At 43.2% G+C, this 19399-nt stretch overlaps 1 protein-coding gene across 3 annotated transcripts in view; it reads right to left on the bottom strand.

The window, feature by feature from the left end:
• LOC138763457 (neurogenic locus notch homolog protein 2-like) overlaps positions 1-19399 on the bottom strand; it is a 241228-nt gene that overhangs the window by 187399 nt on the left and 34430 nt on the right. Inside the window, exon 1 of one of the 3 annotated variants that reach the window (XM_069937637.1) lies at positions 9794-9967. The exons of the other annotated variants lie outside the window; for them this stretch is intronic. Coding sequence (XP_069793738.1) covers positions 9794-9825 — 32 coding nt within the window. The 5' untranslated portion in view covers positions 9826-9967. Of the gene's footprint in view, positions 1-9793; positions 9968-19399 lie in introns of those variants that run through there. 3 annotated transcript variants of the gene reach the window in all.

Here is a 19399-nt window from a genome sequence, read left to right as displayed (position 1 = left end):
GCAGATTCAGTTGGATTCAAGATGGATGCCTCCACACAGTTATGAGTGAGTTCTTTAGCTAATAAAGTATAGTTATTTTAAAAGAACCCAAGTTTCTCTATTACAATAAAAGAAACATCACAGAGGTACAAGTAGCAGAAGTGCTACCATGCAGCTCTGACAGCCTGGGTTCAATGCACACTCAATGGCCATGGATATTGAATAAAGTGCTTTCTTTGGAAACACCCCTTGGCAATATCTTCCAGCTATTTCTTTCATTGAGTTGAGAAATATCTTCAACTTACTTTCACATTGTGCTGGAAAACAAGAGACTTCCTTCCCAAATCAATCAATGGTAGAAAGTAAAAACTACCACTTTAGCTTCCCACACAAGTTCTGACAATGGACGGCACACAGTCCAAATGCTGGGACTCAGTTGATCATGAGTTCATTGTCATACACACAAGTACAATGTATTTATGTCCCGAAATCCTTACTTCACCTCTAATTTTGGTACATTCTCTGTTATTTCCCACAAAGCCAATGCTCATTTAAATCCTTCTGCGTCTTTGAATTTAACTCATCATCACTCCACACCTCAACTTTGATTAGGTCCTGGATTAGGAATCTTATTACCCCCTTGACCATGGTTTCTCAATTCTGAGGTCAGGGGTGGGGGAAGACCCCTCACAGGCAAGTACTGTACCACAAACATGAAATTATTTTCCCGCTGTGGAAAATAATGATAAAACCTTCAAAATATATTTTAGAGTATTCCAAAGTTGAGTTACGGAATTTAGAAATGAATTACCAAAATAGGACCTAAAAAGTACAGATGCTTCCCCTTCATGAAAAGCTTGGCAAGTACGCTGATTGTCAGTGAGGCAAAAAGGAGAGATTGAGACTCATTTAAAACCAAGTTGGATATCAACATACTACACAGAGTACGTAAGGAATAACGATTCTTAATCATAATACTCAGTTTTTAAATGCTCAATCTCTTGAAGTATATCAAAATGATATCATACAGTGACATTCTTCCAAGATCAGGAGGGGATGAACTGTTGTGTTGCCATGTGGAGACACAAGGGTTCTGTTACTTGTTTGTAGTTGCATGCATGCTCCAAGCTGCAGCAATATAAGCACAGAGTGAAGGGCAGTGCGTCTGAGGAGATCAGTGCAGTGAGGAGGTGCAGGCTCAAGAGTAGGAAAAAATGAGATAGAATTCACATTAGCTTGTACATGGGAATATAACGTATAATCACATACACTGTGGTCATTAGTACATGTTATAATCTTATGTTAAGTTAATATCATAATACTGGACATTGTTGTTAATGTTAATTATTATATTAAAGTCATAATTGTTGTAGATAAAGAGATAGGTTTCCCACACGGCCCACTTGAAGAAACAGTCCATCTGTTCCTGGAGGGTTCACTTGAGAGATATCTAGTACAGCTCATCGTGAATAATTATACATCTGAGAAGATTCAGAGGCAGCAAATTAATGCTTCTTAAAATACAGCTGCTCCTCAACTCCTTGTTACATTCCGACAAACCCATCACGAGTTTAAAAAATCGTGTCTAAAAAGAATAAAAGTGTACCTTGTATAACACTGACAGCACTGTATCAGTCTCCACATTGATCCCGCTGCCCCACTCTCTCCCGACAGTGCTCTATCAGTCCCCGCATTGATCCCGCTGCCCCACTCTCTCCCGACAGTGCTCTATCAGTCCCCGCATTGATCCCGCTGCCCCACTCTCTCCCGACAGTGCTCTATCAGTCCCCACATTGATCCTGCTGCCCCACTCTCTCCCGACAGTGCTCTATCAGTCTCCACATTGATCCCCCTGCCCCACTCTCTCCCGACAGTGCTCTATCAGTCTCCACATTGATCCCACTGCCCTACTCTCTCCCGACAGTGCTCTATCAGTCCCCACATTGATCCCGCTGCCCCACTCTCTCCCGACAGTGCTCTATCAGTCCCCACATTGATCCCGCTGTCCCACTCTCTCCTGACAGTGCTCTATCAGTCCCCGCATCGATCCCGCTGCCCCACTCTCTCCCGACAGTGCTCTATCAGTCCCCGCATTGATCCCGCTGCCCCACTCTCTCCCGACAGTGCTCTATCAGTCCCCGCATTGATCCCGCTGCCCCACTCTCCCGACAGTGCTCTATCAGTCCCCACATTGATCCCACTGCCCCACTCTCCCGACAGTGCTCTATCAGTCCCCGCATTGATCCCGCTGCCCCACTCTCTCCCGACAGTGCTCTATCAGTCCCCGCATTGATCCCGCTGCCCCACTCTCTCCCGACAGTGCTCTATCAGTCCCCACATTGATCCTGCTGCCCCACTCTCTCCCGACAGTGCTCTATCAGTCTCCACATTGATCCCCCTGCCCCACTCTCTCCCGACAGTGCTCTATCAGTCTCCACATTGATCCCACTGCCCTACTCTCTCCCGACAGTGCTCTATCAGTCCCCACATTGATCCCGCTGCCCCACTCTCTCCCGACAGTGCTCTATCAGTCCCCACATTGATCCCGCTGTCCCACTCTCTCCCGACAGTGCTATATCAGTCCCCGCATCGATCCCGCTGCCCCACTCTCTCCCGACAGTGCTCTATCAGTCCCCGCATTGATCCCGCTGCCCCACTCTCTCCCGACAGTGCTCTATCAGTCCTGCACTGATCCCTCTGCCCCGCTCTCTCCCGACAGTGCTGTATCAATCCCCACATTGATCCCGCTCTCTCCCAACAGTGCTGCATCAGTCCCCAGACTGATCCAACTGCCCCACTCTCTCCTGACAAGGCTGCATCAATCCCAACACTGATCCAACTGCTCCATTCTCTCCCCACGGCACTGTACAGTCCCCACACTGTCTCCAGACTGATCCCACTGCCCCGCTCTCTCCCGACAATGCTGTATCAGTACCTGTAAGCTTTCCTACTGAACTAAAAGAAGTGATTGACCAAGGAGGCTAACAAAGAATTCACCTTGGAGGAATTATCAATGTTTGTTGGAATATCAACGATGCTTGGGAGGACCTTACTTTAACATATTACAAATAGTGATAGTCACGCTATTGGACCAACATAACTTTGAAAAATCACAAGTCGGACCATCATAAGTAGGGGAGCACCTATACATGCATTTTCTAATAACTGTATGGTGTCAGTCTATGTATGTAAAGTCACTTTTATTATTATATTCTGAGAAAAATGCTGCCAAATTGAATGCATGCACAAGAACCATGCAGTATGTTTACGTACCCTGCTATCCCAGACACTGGAGTTAGTTACAGGCAACTGTAGAGGAGGTACTCAGCAAGACTAGCAGCATTAGTGGGAGAAATAAGAAATGTCAAAATTTTGGGCCTGAACCCCAAATAAAACATCTTTTGTTGGCTGATTTACCTTTTATTTGCCTTGTGAGCAACAGCACCCAAGACTTAGAATCTACAGACGCCACAAAATGTTCTTTGTGAACATTGAGCCGAGTTTGGATCTGGTGCTCAGGTTGCCAATGGATCGACCAGGAGTCTATGCAGCTGCAGAAATGCTGAATTCATGCTTCTGAAGAGTATATCATATATGTTACATTCTTAATGTATTATTATGTGACAATAAAAGGAAACTTGAACAAGCACCCGTTGGCCTCAGAGATCCTGTCCTCAATGAAGGCGTTTTGCCCACATCCTGTTCTGCACTGTGTGCCACTGGATCATTAACTGGTCCTTGACAGATTTATTGAAATCTTTTCCTTCATTTTATGGCATGCATGCATAGATTTCACAATGCGATGGTCAGTCGCATTTCCGCTCCACAAACACAACTGGAAAACCACCCCAGTGGGTTTTGGAGTACAAATGTAATCCTTCTCTCCACAAATGGCTGACCTGCCATTATTGTTAAACCCTCCAAAAACTATATTTGTTCAAGGACATTTCTTTTTACAACTGGTGTGGAAGTCTTTGAATGAAATGGACTGAGTGACCAGATATAGCCTGTTAACAACAACTCATTCAGGTCAATGTAATGATACTATAAGTCATGGCAACACATGAAGTGTTGGCAGGAAGTCTTCTGCAACCAGAACCATTCTAGTTTTAGTCTATACAACCCACTTGTCACTTGGCTACAAGGAACGCTAATCTGAATTCCTTTGCAACCTTTCACTTTTACAATCCCGCTGAACAAACCTTCCCTGGATTATACCCCTCAAAATCTGGAGATACGGCTTTGATTGCAGTGAATTTTGATGCTCTTAGAATGTGTGAACAGGAAGTTGGCTTGACACCAACAACGACAGTCCATTAACGAACATGGCACAAAAAAAATCACACAAGTCCTTATCTTCTGCAGAAGCCTAAACCACAATTCAGCTCACGGAAACCTAATTCCCAAGAAAAATCAACAAGTTCTGAGAACTGCTATCCTTGCCCAGAACCAGTGTCAACTAATTATCATTTCAGTGGGTTCCACACAGAGGACAACTTCACAGACAGCAGAAGAAATGTGTTACAGCTGCTGTGCAAGCACAGAGGTGCAACTTTCATTTGGAGCGGTAAAAGAAGGGACTGCCATTTCAGATGGATTGTCTCAGTCACACACAGTACAAAAGCACGAGTCAAATTCAGCCTCAGTGTAAACCGCAACCACACCTTCTGACAGTGATGTTTGGAGCAGGTCAAAATGAGAGGCTGCTTCGCCTCTTTTTGGCTTCTTCCACCTTTTCACATGAACACCTGATGTGTGCCGAGAAGGTCCTATGCTCAGCAGCCAAAGTGGTTGCCCAGCAGGAATGATAGAGGTCAAAAGAAAGAAAAAAAAAAGCACAGAAGGATCTTGAGATCCCACAAGAGATCATCTTGCAGATTATCCACACATTCTTACAACTAGTCAGATGAATTGCAAATGAGAGCAACGCATATTTTAAAGAATGAATGCACAATAATATATGATAAAAGTCGTTCCATCTTAAGTGTGAGAAATAGGGCAGAGCGATTAAGAATAGCAATTTTGATTGCCAAAACACCAGAGATCAAGTCTCAGAACACTAAGTACAGAGGAAAACAACAGATTGGGCAGAGTTAAAGCTACACATGAAAGTGATAAAAATAAAGAGCTTGTCCATCAAAGTTCACCACACATGGCCTCAAGCACAAGGCGTCACAATACATCAAGAGATTTGCAATCCAAACAAAAAAAAGTGAACAGAAACCTGCCAACATCCAAATGATTGTCCAACATGGGTTAATTAGTGCTTTGAGGAAATAAATGGGTCCCAGGAATCTGGTGCTCAAGCTAAGTTTTATGGCTGAAGAATGTTCAATTTCACACTCTTGACCTTGATCAGTGCACATTTCAGCACATTTAAAATGTTGAATTTTAATATTAGATCATCAGAAATAATTCCAAGTGCCAAAATAAACACAGTACTTGCTGTCACAATTAATGCAACTATTTGAGCACACAATTACAGAAGTATTTCCAAATGGCTGCTGCAAATCACAAACATGTTGGAGAAACTGAGCAGGTCACACAGCATCCAGAGGAAACAAAGAGTAACCAACGTTTTGGTATTACCTAATGGAGTGCTCAGGCTTGAAATATTGGTCACTCCTTACTTGCTATGGATCTGCTCAGTTTCTCCAGCACATTTGTGTCTTGTCCTCGACCCATACAGCTGCTCCTCTTTATTATTAAACTGGGGAGAAATGGAACATATGGAATTAGGAATTGCTTGGTTATATTAACAATGGATATCTCCCAAATGTCAATATGTGGAGCAAATGGACTTGTGCATTTCTAATGAGACGAGAGTGAAGCCAGTGTCTTAAGCCACCTCTCTGCCAGTGTCTTAAGCCACCTCTCTGCTACCAGGGTATCCAAGGTGGAGGAAGAAATATTCACCAGCTCAACTCCTGGACTGCCTGATTTATCATAGAAGGTGACATTACACAAACTGAGCCTCTACGCTTAGGGGAGAGTGAGTGGTGATCTCACCAAAACATGCACATTAAGAGTCAACAATGCCGATTTTTGTCTGTAATTCCTCCTGTCTGAGGTGTCAAGAGCTAATCATCAAAGTTATCAGAGTTAGGGGATAACCATTAAGGGACAAGGTTCTTCACCCAAAGGGTCATCAATCTGAAGAATTCCCTCCCCCAGATATGGAAGGGTATATTCAGGACAGCAAGAGATTATTAGACATCATGGAAGTCAAGAGATTATGGGGTTGGTGTATGAAAGTGTTGTTGAGATCGATAAAAGATCAGACATGAACTTTTTACACGGCAAAGCAGGCCCGTGAAGGTGGAGGAGTTGATTCCTGCTTGCATTTCTCCCCTTCAGCCAAGAGCAAGTCAGAAACCAAGTCCAGATTTCTGGTTGCGTATCTTGTTAGAACCATCCAAGTTAAAACACTTCTTCACTTCCACATACAAGTGTGCAGAGCATTAAGTATCACCCAACTTCACATCTGAATGACTTGCTATGTGTGGCAGTACATTGAAACCACAGGCAACTTTACAGCCTCTCAAAGTCCTGGGGAAACTAGGTTTTAAATGATGGTGCCACAAAACTTGCAAGGGAAATGCTCGTGTCTCAGACCAAGGTCTGGCATGTCTTAATCTGCAAATCTTCCACTGGTATCAGCAATTCATGTTCCAGAGGTAATTGCCCGAATTAGGCAATTCTCCAGAGATGGCTGGAGTGTACACTTTTCATTCAGAGCTTCTAAACCAACCTCGTGCATGGAAACAATATGCATCACAGATTTTGGGCCATCTCTTTGACTAAGCAACTGCCCCACAAAATCCGTGGGAGCAACCAGCTGCTGGCAGAAAGACACGTATGTAGCGTGTTGCTACAGCAGAGAGTGGAACAATGACACACACTCAATGTGGTTATAGACAAGACTGGTTTATTGCCCTCTCTATCCCTGATTATACAAGGCCCAGTTTCCTGTCACTGGGCCTGGTTTTCCTGCCATTGTTGGCGTAGTGACGTCAGCAGTATTGTGGTCGCTAATTGGTTGATGTTCCTGCCATATGGCCAGTCGGCCGAGGAGAAAGGCCATTAGCCTGTGCGGGCCTTGTGCGATCGCTCCATTTGACCGACATTTTGTGTGTTGGGTTTCCTCAACCTTTATAACTAAATTAATTTAAACATATGAATTGTTTTCATCATGTGCACACAAAACCACCAATGCCAGGCTGTTGTTCATGACTACAGCTCAGTGTTTAACACCATCACACAAGCAAAACTAACATTCAAACTCTGATCTAGGACTCTGTTCCTCCCTCTACTTCTTTTTTCTTAATATTTTATTTAAAAAATTTCCATACATGTAGTACAGGTACACAATCTTTTATCCAGAACCCTTGGGGGGACAGTGTGCTCCTAATTGCAGATTTTTCCGGATTTCAGAAAGCCAGATTTAAGCCAACCCAAATTGTGCTGCCTTATCTCACCACCCCCCCCCCCGCCCACCCGACTCGCGCTGTTGGTCTCCCCACCTCGCCCACCCGGCTCGTCCTGCCGTCTCTCTCCCCACTTGCCGGATTTTGGAGCTTTCCGGATTTTTAGATGTCCGGATAAAGTACTGTGTACCTGTAATGATAATTAATGTAATAAAAGATTTCAAAAGAACCAAAATAAAGTTTCATACATGATTGTTTTCACCCCATCCCAAAAACCTTGTCCTACCCAATCTCCCCCCTCAAAAAAAAAGATAATATACATACTAAAAGTTTTATAAGTATAAAAAGAAGAAAAAAAGAAAGTGAATTTGAGAATTGCATCGAGAAGCATCACCCAGCACATATCTCCACAGTCTTCATAACCACTCAAAGGAGAATCTCACTGGTCTAGATATATAGGAAGGATATCATTAGAAACTTAATCCCATTATTTGGATTTATGGGTACCAAAATTGTATGAACAGAGAATGCTTATTTTTCCAATTTAATGTATTTTTTTTCCCAAAGGAATACAACTTTGAATTTCTGCATGCCACCTTTACATACCCAAAAATGGATCAGGCTTCAAAGTAACTTCATTACGTTTCCGTGTTACTACTAAGGCTAATTTAACAAATTCCAATTGATAAAATTATCATTTTAATTTATGACTTGTACCTTTGATATTCACTAATAAAAATAAATCAGGACTTTGCAGAAAAAACAATTCCTGTAACTTGCTCCAAAAAATTCCGTAGATCTATCCAAAAAGGTCTTACATTGGGACAAGACCAAAACATTGATTGGATAAATCTGATTTCAATCTATTTCCGATGTAAAAAATTATATTGGACTAATCTATATCTGACATTAAAAGTATTAGTTAAATAATCCTTGCATAAATCTTTCCATATTTGTTGATCGTTAGCAATATTCAAATCTGTTTCCCATCTCTGTCTCGTTCTATGAAGTCCTTGTTTGGGAGTTACTGCTTGTAAAAATGAATATATCATACATTTTAACAATTCCTCTCCTAATAAGATGTTCTACTTCAGTACAACTGGGTAAAAATTTAGTTGGTCCAAGCTTATCCCTCAAAAATGCTCTTAATTGAAAAATAACAAAAAAGAGTATTATATGGTATAGCATATTATTCCTCAATTGCTCAAATCACATTAATTCACCCCTTTTATAACAATCTTTAACATTTAGATTTCCCCTTATGAGACTAAATATTAAAAAATTGATTATCCCTTGAAAAAAATATAAGGGGATCCTCTACTTCGTGTTGAAAAATCCCAGTCAGTGTAGATTGACATCATCTCCTCCTCAGCGCATAGCTGTGTGCTGTACTCCCTCTATACCTACAATTGCACATCCAAGTTTGACTCCAAATCCATTTATAAATTTGCTGACGTCGAATAATGGGAAATGATGAGTCAGAATATAGGAATGAGATTGAGAACATAGCTGTACGGTATTGGAGCAACAATCTTTCTCAGCATGACGAAGGAGCTGATTGTGAAGTTTAGGAAGGGGAGGGTGAGAGATCATGCACCTGGTTTCATTAGAGGGATGGTGGTGGAGAGCGCGAGTACCTTCAAGTTTCTGGCCATACTCATAGCGAGGCAACCATTAAGAGGGCATAAAAGCTTCCAACTTCTATGGGAGTCAAATGAGATTTGGCATTTCATCAACACTCTACTAAACATCTACAAGTGCACTGTGGGAAGTACACTGACTGGCTGCATCACAGCCTGATTTGGAAACTCTAGTGTCCAGGAACATAGAAGGCTGCAGAAAGTGGCAAACCCCGCCCTCTCCATCATGGGCACTACCTCAAAAGCACTGAAGACATCTAGGCAAGGTACTGTCTCAAGAAGGCAGCTAATATCAGGAAGGATCCTCATCACACTGGTGACCCCCCTCTTCTCACCACTCCCAGGCACAGAAGCCTGAAGTCCAGGATTTCCATGATCAAGAACAATTTATTTCCCAACAGCTATCAGACTCTTGAATCTTCATACATCAAGAGTTCCCATGCCAGGGTTGGAGAGTGTAATCAAGCCCTTCACTATTTGAAGGTTGTTACAAGATCAAACCAGCAACCACAAAGAAGGCAAATCTTTATTAACAAAAAAGATTTAACAAAAAATTCACCTTCAAACTTTAATTCAAAATCCCCCCCCCCTTTTATAACAATGCCCACTGGTTACTATGCAAATCTCTATAACAGTGTAAAACTAATAAATTCCCCACCCTAAATATAACATACATAATCAAAGTCTAAGCTACACTTCCAACCAGCCCACAGAAAAACTTAAGACACAAAAACACACAAGACTCACAAAACTTTGATCTCAACTGAAGCAAAGATCATGAACAAAATTCAGTTTGTTTGGTAAACTGAAGCCAAAAGATCTTTGAGAGTGAGAGAGAGCACAAAATTCAAAGTTGTCTTGTGTTGCTTGCAGAGAGAGAGGAACCACTGGCATGGACCGACCGGATCCTTCTGGCTGCCTTCGGAATGTTCATCTCTTTTTGAAATCCCAATATTCTAAACTGTCCTCCAGACCATGACTCATGCTCTGGGCCTTCTTCCACTCCACAACACCCCCATTGGTGGTTTATCGTCCAAGTCCAGAAATTTTTAGATCATTTTCTGTACATGCTCAGTCCGTCTCCCATTCTCTCAGCAGTCCTCCTTCACCTTGATCTCTAAGGCAAAGTGTTACTTTTTAACATAAAACCACACAACACATAAGCCAATACACAAATCAGAACCCTGTAACAAAGTGAAGACAACATAATGCTGTTCTAGACTATCAACACTATCACTTTGCAGGTAGAACCAGAAACAGTAAATGGCCATTGAATGTCAATGGCATTCATGCCTTTTGCTGGTATTGACAGAGAGGTAAATCTCCAACTGCAAAAGTAATTTCCCAGCTTGCAATTTTTCTAATAAAGGGCCACACATACCATAACTATGAATTCGCAGTGCTGAAGAATTAAAGAATCCAACATAATGGAATGCCTAGCATCAGATTTCAGATTTATTGTCAGACATGACATCACATACAAACCTGAGATTCCTTTCACTTGCGGGTGCAGCAGAATTACCGCTTATTGTAGTGCAAAAAATAAACTGTACACAGCGTAAAACATACGCAGATAAGCAAACAGACTGTGGAATACAGAGAGAACAAAGAAAATCAAGGAAGTGCACAAATAAGAGTCCTTAAATGAGTCCCTGATTGAGTATGTTGTTGAGGAGTCTGATGGTGGAGGGGTAGCAGCTGTTCCTGAACCTGGTGGTGCAAGTCTTGTATCACCAATACCTCTTTCCTGTGAGAACAGAGCATGTGCTGGGTGGTGTGGGTCTTTGATGATTGCTGCAGCTCTCAACAGCAGCGTTCCCTGTAGATGTGCTCAATAGTGGGGAGTGTTTTGCCTGTGATGTCCTGGGCTGTGTTCACTACCTTTTTCAGGGCTTTACGCTCAGGGGTATTTGTGTCTCCATACCAGACTGTGATGCAGCTGGTCAGCACACCTTCCACCACACATCTGTAGAAATTTGCCAGGGTTTCTAGTACATTTAACACATATGGTAGAGTTTCCACAGCAGCAACAAATAGATAAAGCTCTTTGACAAAAAAAATATCCTTTTGCCCAAAGCATCCTTGCCTCCTCCTCAAATTACATACTGCAAATTTCAAAGATCTGCAGTATCACAGCAAACACGGCAGATATTTTCAAAATCTAATACCTAAAAGTATTCGCTCAGGCTCCATCGCACAAAGCACTAGAAAGTGAAAGTCTGCCAACAGGAGCGCAGTTTTTATTAAAGACCTTGAGGGGGTCCAACAGTAAACAAAACCAAGGCAATTTAAAAAGCCAGGGGAAGCCCCAGACTAATTCAGCTTGTCACATATGTGGGCACACACATGCACGGACATGGTTACCCACTAGTTGAAATGGAGCAGTTCTTTGGCTGGAGCATGAGGACAGAATTATGCACCAATTCATAATGAGAAAGGAAACACAGTTCCATCCTTTGAGGACTTTGCACCAGATCCACAAACCAAGAGGTAGAATTAAGACTCCATCACTTCTCAATGGCCAGTGTGAACCAAGACTCAAGCTCATTGTTTCCTTTGTCTATTGATCTTAATTGGTTCAGTGATGGAATCAACTTGGTTGGGTCAAGTTCTGGTCACCTCTTTTCAGAAAGGATGTGGAAGCTATGGAGAAATTGCAGAGGAGATTTACCAAGATGTTGCCTGGATTGGGGAATGTGTTTTATGAAACAATATTAATGGAGCAAGGGCTTTTACCTTTGGAGAGAAGAAGGATGAGAGGTGAGTTAGTAAAGGTCAACAAGATTATGAGATGCAGAGATAGGGTGGACCACCTTTTTCTCAGGGCAAGAGTAGCAAACATCAGGGGACATCTGTACAAGGTGAGGAGAAGATACATCAGAGGTAATTTTTTTTTTTACACAGAGAGTAGTGGGATGGCTGGAATGCATTGTCAGGGGTGGTGGTGGAGGCTGAAACATTAGGGACATTTAAGAGATTCTTAGACAAGCACATAGATGAAGGAAAAATAGAGGGTTATGGGTGTGAGGTAGGGAAGCTTTAGCTTGTTGAGGTTTATAAATGATGGCACAACACTGTGGGCCAAAGGGCCTGTACTGTGCTGTAATATCCTATGTTCTATCATCTGAACAATTGTTCAGTGCCTCAGGAAAGAGGAGGGGGTGAAACAGGAGCAAGAAGTCTCAGACTGGGGAGAAAAGATTCACCCATTTTGTGTATAACTGCACAGACAATGGAGATGCCTTTGGAGAACTACAGAAAAGGAAGACTGAATTCCCCAGCCCAGCTGTTGTCCAAATGTCTGAGGCAGCACACATGCCAAGAGGGCAGATAAGCACCTCTCTTCTGTTCACCTAACGAGATTACCAGGGATGAGGAAAAGGGTAACGCAAGGCACGAAAAGCATCTGGAAGGGATGAAACACAAACAAGTCACAAAATGGGTGATGGAAAGGCAGAAAAAAAAATCAAGAGCTGCCAGAGATGTTAACACTGAATAAGTAAATATTTAGCAGCAGAGTTTGTCGGCTCTGCAACATTCCACTCTGCTGTGTCAATAAGACAGTTGCCAACAGTCCACTTAAATCAACTTAAAATCTTTTCAGAGATGGCAGGACCTTACAAAACCACAAGAAGTTAAATGCAGCAACAGTCAAGGGCTTTTGTGGCACAAGATAACTCAGTAGTGACCAACTTCTCCTATTTCACCTCACTCACATCATACATGACCTTGTCCGTACAGTCTCAGCTTAAAGTTCCCTTCTCCTGATTCCCACCCCATGACCTGCCCATTCCCTCTTTGGCCACCAGACCCTGAGACATGTCACCTCCTCTTAGCTTTCTAAACCACACTCTATAACGTGCCCATTTCCACTTCACCCACCAGCACAAGTCACGTGCCCATCACCAACCATAACACATAATCTCTGTTGGCTTAAATACAGTTTGAATGGAAAAGAATGGCTGTTGCAACCTGCATCATTTGACCAATCAATATTTCCAGCACACACATCGTCAATATATTTGCCTAAATTCTGACAGGATTTCAACTGATTTTTACAAATCAACTGCCCTGCAGCAGACATGACATCAATAGAATGCATCCCAATTTTCTCACTTCTTCTCATGCTAGTATACTCCCACCAGCCATCTTTCTCGAGGGACTGAAGTTCAAGCTCAATGAACAAATGGTGGCAGGTTACCACAGAACAACCACAGTAAAAATCAGAAGAACAAAATCTTAGATCAGTTGAGTCTACAATGCACATCTCTAGGCTGATGACCCACAGCACCCCAAGGGTGCCTCAGCTCTAAAGTGAACTGTTTCTCTGCAGATGCTGCCTGCTTCACTGAATGCTTCAAGAATTCTCTGTATCTATTCCATGATTTTGAGCTACATAGAATATGGAACATCACAGCACAATTCAGGTCTTGAAGTCCACAATGTTGTGACGACCTATGTGAACTTACTCCACAATAATCTCCACCTCATAATCACAACTCTTTATTTTCCTCACAGTTTTTTGATAGTCCCTATTGCAACAGCCTCTACCACCACTCCCAGCAATACATTCCAGGCACCAATCTTTCTTTCTTTGGCTTGGCTTCGCGGACGAAGATTTATGGAGGGGTAATGTCCACGTCAGCTGCAGGCTCGTTTGTGGATGACAAATCCGATGCGGGACAGGCAGAACCGGTTGCAGCGGTTGCAAGGGAAAATTGGTTGGTTGGGGTTGGGTGTTGGGTTATTCCTCCTTTGTCTTTTGTCAGTGAGGTGGGCTCTGCAGTCTTCTTCAAAGGAGGTTGCTGCCCGCCGAACTGTGAGGCGCCAAGATGCACGGTTTGAGGCAATATCAGCCCACTGGCGGTGGTCAATGTGGCAGGCATCAAGAGCTTTCTTTAGGCAGTCCTTGTACCTCTTCTTTGGTGCACCTCTGTCTCGGTGGCCAGTGGAGAGCTCGCCATATAACACGATCTTGGGAAGGCGATGGTCCTCCATTCTGGAGACGTGACCTACACAGCGCAGTTGGATCTTCAGCAGCGTGGATTCAATGCTGTCGGTCTCTGCCATCTCGAGTACTTCGATGTTGGAGATGAATTCGCTCCAATGAATGTTGAGGATGGAGCAGAGACAACGCTGGTGGAAGCGTTCTAGGAGCCGTAGGTGATACCGGTAGAAGACCCATGATTCGGAGCCGAACAGGAGTGTGGGTATGACAACGGCTCTGTATACGCTAATCTTTGTGAGGTTTTTCAGTTGGTTGTTTTTCCAGACTCTTTTGTGTAGTCTGCCAAAGGCGTTATTTGCCTTGGTAAGTCTGTTGTCTATCTCGTTATCGATCCTTGCATTGATGAAATGGTGCAGCCGAGATAGGTAAACTGGTTGACCGTTTTGAGTTTTGTATGCCCGTTGGAGATGTGGGGGGGTTGGTAGTCATGGTGGGGAGCTGGCTGATGGAGGACCTCAGTTTTCTTCAGGCTGACTTCCAGGCCAAACATTTTGGCAGTTTCCGCAAAACAGGACATCAAGCGCTGAAGAGCTGGCTCTGAATGGGCAACTAAAGCGGCATCGTCTGCAAAGAGTAGTTCACGGACAAGTTGCTCTTGTGTCTTGGTGTGAGCTTGCAGGCGCCTCAGATTGAAGAGACTGCCATCCGTGCGGTACCGGATGTAAACAGCGTCTTCATTGTTGAGGTCTTTCATGGCTTGTTTCAGCATCATGCTGAAGAAGATTGAAAAGAGGGTTGGTGCAAGAACGCAGCCTTGCTTCACGCCATTGTTAATGGAGAAAGGTTCAGAGAGCTCATTGCTGTATCTGACCTGACCTTGTTAGTTTTCGTACAGTTGGATAACCATGTTGAGGAACTTTGGGGGGCATCCGAGACGCTCTAGTATTTGCCAAAGCCCTTTCCTACTCACGGTGTCGAAGGCTTTGGTGAGGTCAACAAAGGTGATGTAGAGTCCTTTGTTTTGTTCTCTGCACTTTTCTTGGAGCTGTCTGAGGGCAAAGACCATGTCCAGTAGTTCCTCTGTTTGCGCGAAAACCGCACTGTGATTCTGGGAGAACATTTTCGGCGACGCTAGGTATTATTCTATTTAGGAGAATAGCACTAACCTCTGCCATCTCCCCTAATCTTTCCTCCACTCATCTTAAACTGATGTCCTCTGTTATCTGCAATTATTGCCCCATGAGGGTAGGGAGGGAAAAGTTGAAAGACGAGCTGAGGGGCAAGTTTCAGCACAAAAGACAAGGGGTCTGCAGAACAAGCTGCCAGAGGAAGTGGTGAAGGCAGGGATAATTGCATGATTTAAAAGACATTTAGTTAGGTGCATAGATAAGGAGATTTTAATGGGAGACGGGCCAAGCACAAGGCAAATGGGTCAAGCTCAGGGTGGCAAGGATGAGTGAAGCCGAATGACCTCTTTCTGTGCTGTACAACTGTAATGAATCTTACCCCCTCTCCTTTCCTCCAGCTTCCCAACCTTCCCTTCCTGCACCGACCAGAAAACTACTCTCTGCCCTCTCCCCCATCACTTCTCAGCTTCAGGCTTTTTTATCCCACTTGCATCCCCGTTACCTCTTACTTGTTAGCCTAGGCTTCCCCCACAACCCATTTTAATTTCTACATCTACCTGTTTACCTGTTTTGTCAGATTCCTGGCAAAGGGGTCAGGCCCTAAATGTTGACTGCCTTTTACTTCCGGTGGATGCTGTGTGGCCTGCTGAGTTTCTTCAGCCCTTTTGTATACAGAGTGCACCTGGGTTACGAACGTCTGACTTACGGACAACTCATACTTAGGAATAAATTGTGCCCTAATTCACACATGTGCATAATGTTACCTCACAAATGCCCCTTCCAGTATGTAAGGCATCGATGGAATGAGAGTGTTAACTTTTAATCATGATCTTTTTTTCTATACAAATTGTTTTAAGAATTGTTTCTTTTACAGTACTAAGACAAATATTTGACAAACTGTCGCTAAAAAAGAACTGTATGTACCTGTTCCAACTTTTCTACAAATTCAACTTAAAGACAGACTTAGGAACAGATCTTGTTCATAACCCGGGGACTCCCTGTACTGTTCTCAGCCCCAGAACCTGAAGACTTTCTTGTTTAACTCCATGTGACTAATTCCAACCATCTACACCAAGCACGTCAAACCACATTTATTCCAACATCCCATACAGGGAAAGATCATGCGAGATGGTGTCATACCAAATCCTGTGCATCAAATCAGAGCAATCAATCCATGGTAATAGCAAGGTACTTCAGCAGTGTTGGAGAACCATCTCTTGGAAGACATGCTGGACATCTACAGTACACCCATTGCAAAGATGAATGCGCCTCTCATTTAATTATTTATACTTCACATTACCACCAGAAAAAGATTTGGGCTGTCACAGATCTGTTGCTGGGAATTTACATTGTGCCGAGTGAAACACGATAGGCTGCAGACGCTGTGATTGTAGTGAACCCACCGAAATGCTGGAGGAACTCAGCAGGTCTTTTCAGCATCTATGAGATTAAGATATATTGCCGACATTTCAGGCCTGAGCCCTCCTTCGAGGAAAAATCAGAAAAGGCAGAAGAAGGGTATATCAGAAAGTCTCAGAATTCACACAATGGGGGAGGAATCTGGATCTTTTGAACCTTGGCCCCCTCCATCCTCACACGCAAGAAGGACAGGATTCTACTTGTCCTCACCTGCCACCGCATTGAACACATCCTCCTCTGCCATTTCTGCCACCTACTGTGATCCCACCATTAGACACATGCCTTCTTCAGGGACCGCTCCCTCCTTGACTCCCTTATCCACTCCTCCCTCCCCACCAATCGTCCCCTTGGGACCTACCCTGTGACCGTAGGAGATGCTCCACTTGTGCCCACACCTCTTCCCTCAGCACCATTTGGGGCCCCAAAGAGTCTTTCCAAGTGAAGCAACATTTCACCTGTAAATCTGCAGGGGTAATCAATTTTCCATTCCATTCCCTTTTGAACATGTCTGTCCATGGTCTCATGTATTGCCCAGACTGAGACCACACGTAAATTGGAGGAAAACCTCATCTTCCGACTGGGTACCACCCCCCACCCCAACCAGATGGTATTAATATCAACTTCTCTGAATTTTGTTAAAAAACCCCTCAACCCCCTTCTTCACCCATTGTCTCTCCTTTCACACAGACATGATAAATTCTCATCTAGTCCCTTATCACATCCAATTAACACCTTTGGTTGGTCTGGATTCGTCCCCCATTGTATGAATTCTGGGACATTCTAATATATCCTGCTTCTACCATTTCTGATTTTTCCTTGAAGAAGGGCTTAGGGCCGAACCGTCAGCAGTATATCTTTGTCTCCGATGATGCTGAAAAGACCCACTGAGTTCTTCCAGCATTTTGGTATGTTTATTTACATTGTACCAATTGGTCCCCATCTAACACAATAATACCATCAGTTCAAAAGTTTTTCATTAGTCACTGAAGCACACTAGCAAGGTTGTCTCAGTACTTCCGTATTGAGTACAAATTGGGTTGCATGCGGTAGGAGAAAAGATAGCAGGAAAATTTATGTACAAATGGGACACCCAATTCGTTTTGAAAAAAAAAACAGGTAAACCCATAATAAAACATGTGCCAGATGTAGCAAAGAATAAATTGATGTATTGGATTGAAGGTGGGGTTATCTCCTAAAATGCCCTTGATCCAGAACAATTTAATACCCATGAGTCTGGGCAATAAGATCCTGGACACCTGGTGGCAGAAAGGGATCAAGTGTATTGAGGACGGTTACTATCAATGACAGCTCACGTCATTTGAGCAGTTGACTAAATAGGAGTTATCAAATAGAACATTCTTCAGCTTTCTGCGATGAAGATCATTCCTAAGGGACAAACTGGAACCAGCAATGGCTCTACCTGACTGTAGTGACATGGAAGCTCTAATTCGAAAGGGGTTTGTGTGTAAATTTATCTCTAGGATGCATTCCATAATCCAAAGTGAAGGGTTACATTGGTCAAGGGAAAGATGTGAGTCGGATTTTGGCAGAGCAATTGATGAACAATGGTGGGAAGATTTGTGTTGGAACAGACTGATGGGAATTGATAATGCCAGGCACATGTTGGTGCAATATAATTTCTTGCATCATTTATAGCTCACACTGATAAAATTACACAAGTCAAACCCAGAAATTTCAGAAATGTGCTTTAGGTGCGGTGTGGAGGTAGGAACCTTTAGCCACTCCACCTGGCTATGTACAAGGGTGAGGTCCTTCTGGGTGGACCTGGGGGACACCGAAAAAAAAATAGTTGTACCTTCTAGTGGACATTGGAGAAGAACTGTTTAGACTGGCCAGATACCAAATTCAGTTTGTGATGGTCACCTTGTCAGAAGCCAGGAAGTGTATAACAGTTATGTGGAAGACCAATTCCCAGCTAAATATTGCACAATGGAATATGGAAATACAGTGTTGCATTCCCCTGGAGAAAAATTACATGGAAAGAAAATGTAAAATTCTGTCTATTGGATTTGCATGAGTCTTTGGAAAATCAAAAATAAAATATCCAAACAAAAATACTTCCATGTTGAGGTGGGAAGTGTGAAGCAATAATTATCCATGGAACCTCATTCAAACCATGAAACACCACAGTGAAACAGGCCCTTCAGCCTATCTAGTCTGTGCTATTATTTTGCTTAGTTCTGTTGATTGGCACCCAGACCATAGCCTTCCCATCATGCACCTATTCAAGGTTTTCTTAATCAATATTCCTTATTGTTGTTTAATAATACCAGCAAGAAAATATAAATGTGAAGATCTATAAAATTGAACAAGGGTTGAGGGTAATTTCCAAATTGAAGTCCATAAGTGTTTTGTTGACACTGCCAGCTCTATAGGAGTGACCAGTCTTGTAGGAGACACTGAATGACCCTATCTCAGAGGCCTGTGGTGCAAACCTAAGTCGATATACAAAAGGAACCATCTTGCATGGATACAAGTTACTAAGTGAATACCAGAGCACCAGTCACTCACTCAAACATGAAATTTCCCAAGCAGTGTGCGAGCCCACTCTGCTATTCAAGCTGCAGGAACATGGCAACTTCCGTCTGTGTCTCAGGAAGTATCCATTACCCACTGGGCGAATGCAACCCTCATATGGTAAACACTGACACAATTCCTCGGCTTTTGCTCTGTGCAGCAGCACGCCTCACCAGCGGACTCTCCTTTCTTTCCTTTTGCAGAGCTCCAGGCTGAGCACAATAAGGTGCAGAAATCTAATCTAACCAGCCCGTTCATCTTTCTTGCTGCCAAAGTTTGCAGTGCTCCAATTGGCGATTGTATATACACACACCTTAGTGT

This window comes from Narcine bancroftii, chromosome 5 (assembly GCF_036971445.1).
Source record: "Narcine bancroftii isolate sNarBan1 chromosome 5, sNarBan1.hap1, whole genome shotgun sequence".
NCBI classification, from domain to species: domain Eukaryota; kingdom Metazoa; phylum Chordata; class Chondrichthyes; order Torpediniformes; family Narcinidae; genus Narcine; species Narcine bancroftii.
Note: the sequence above shows the minus strand (reverse complement) of the source record. Positions and strands in the feature narration are given on the sequence as shown.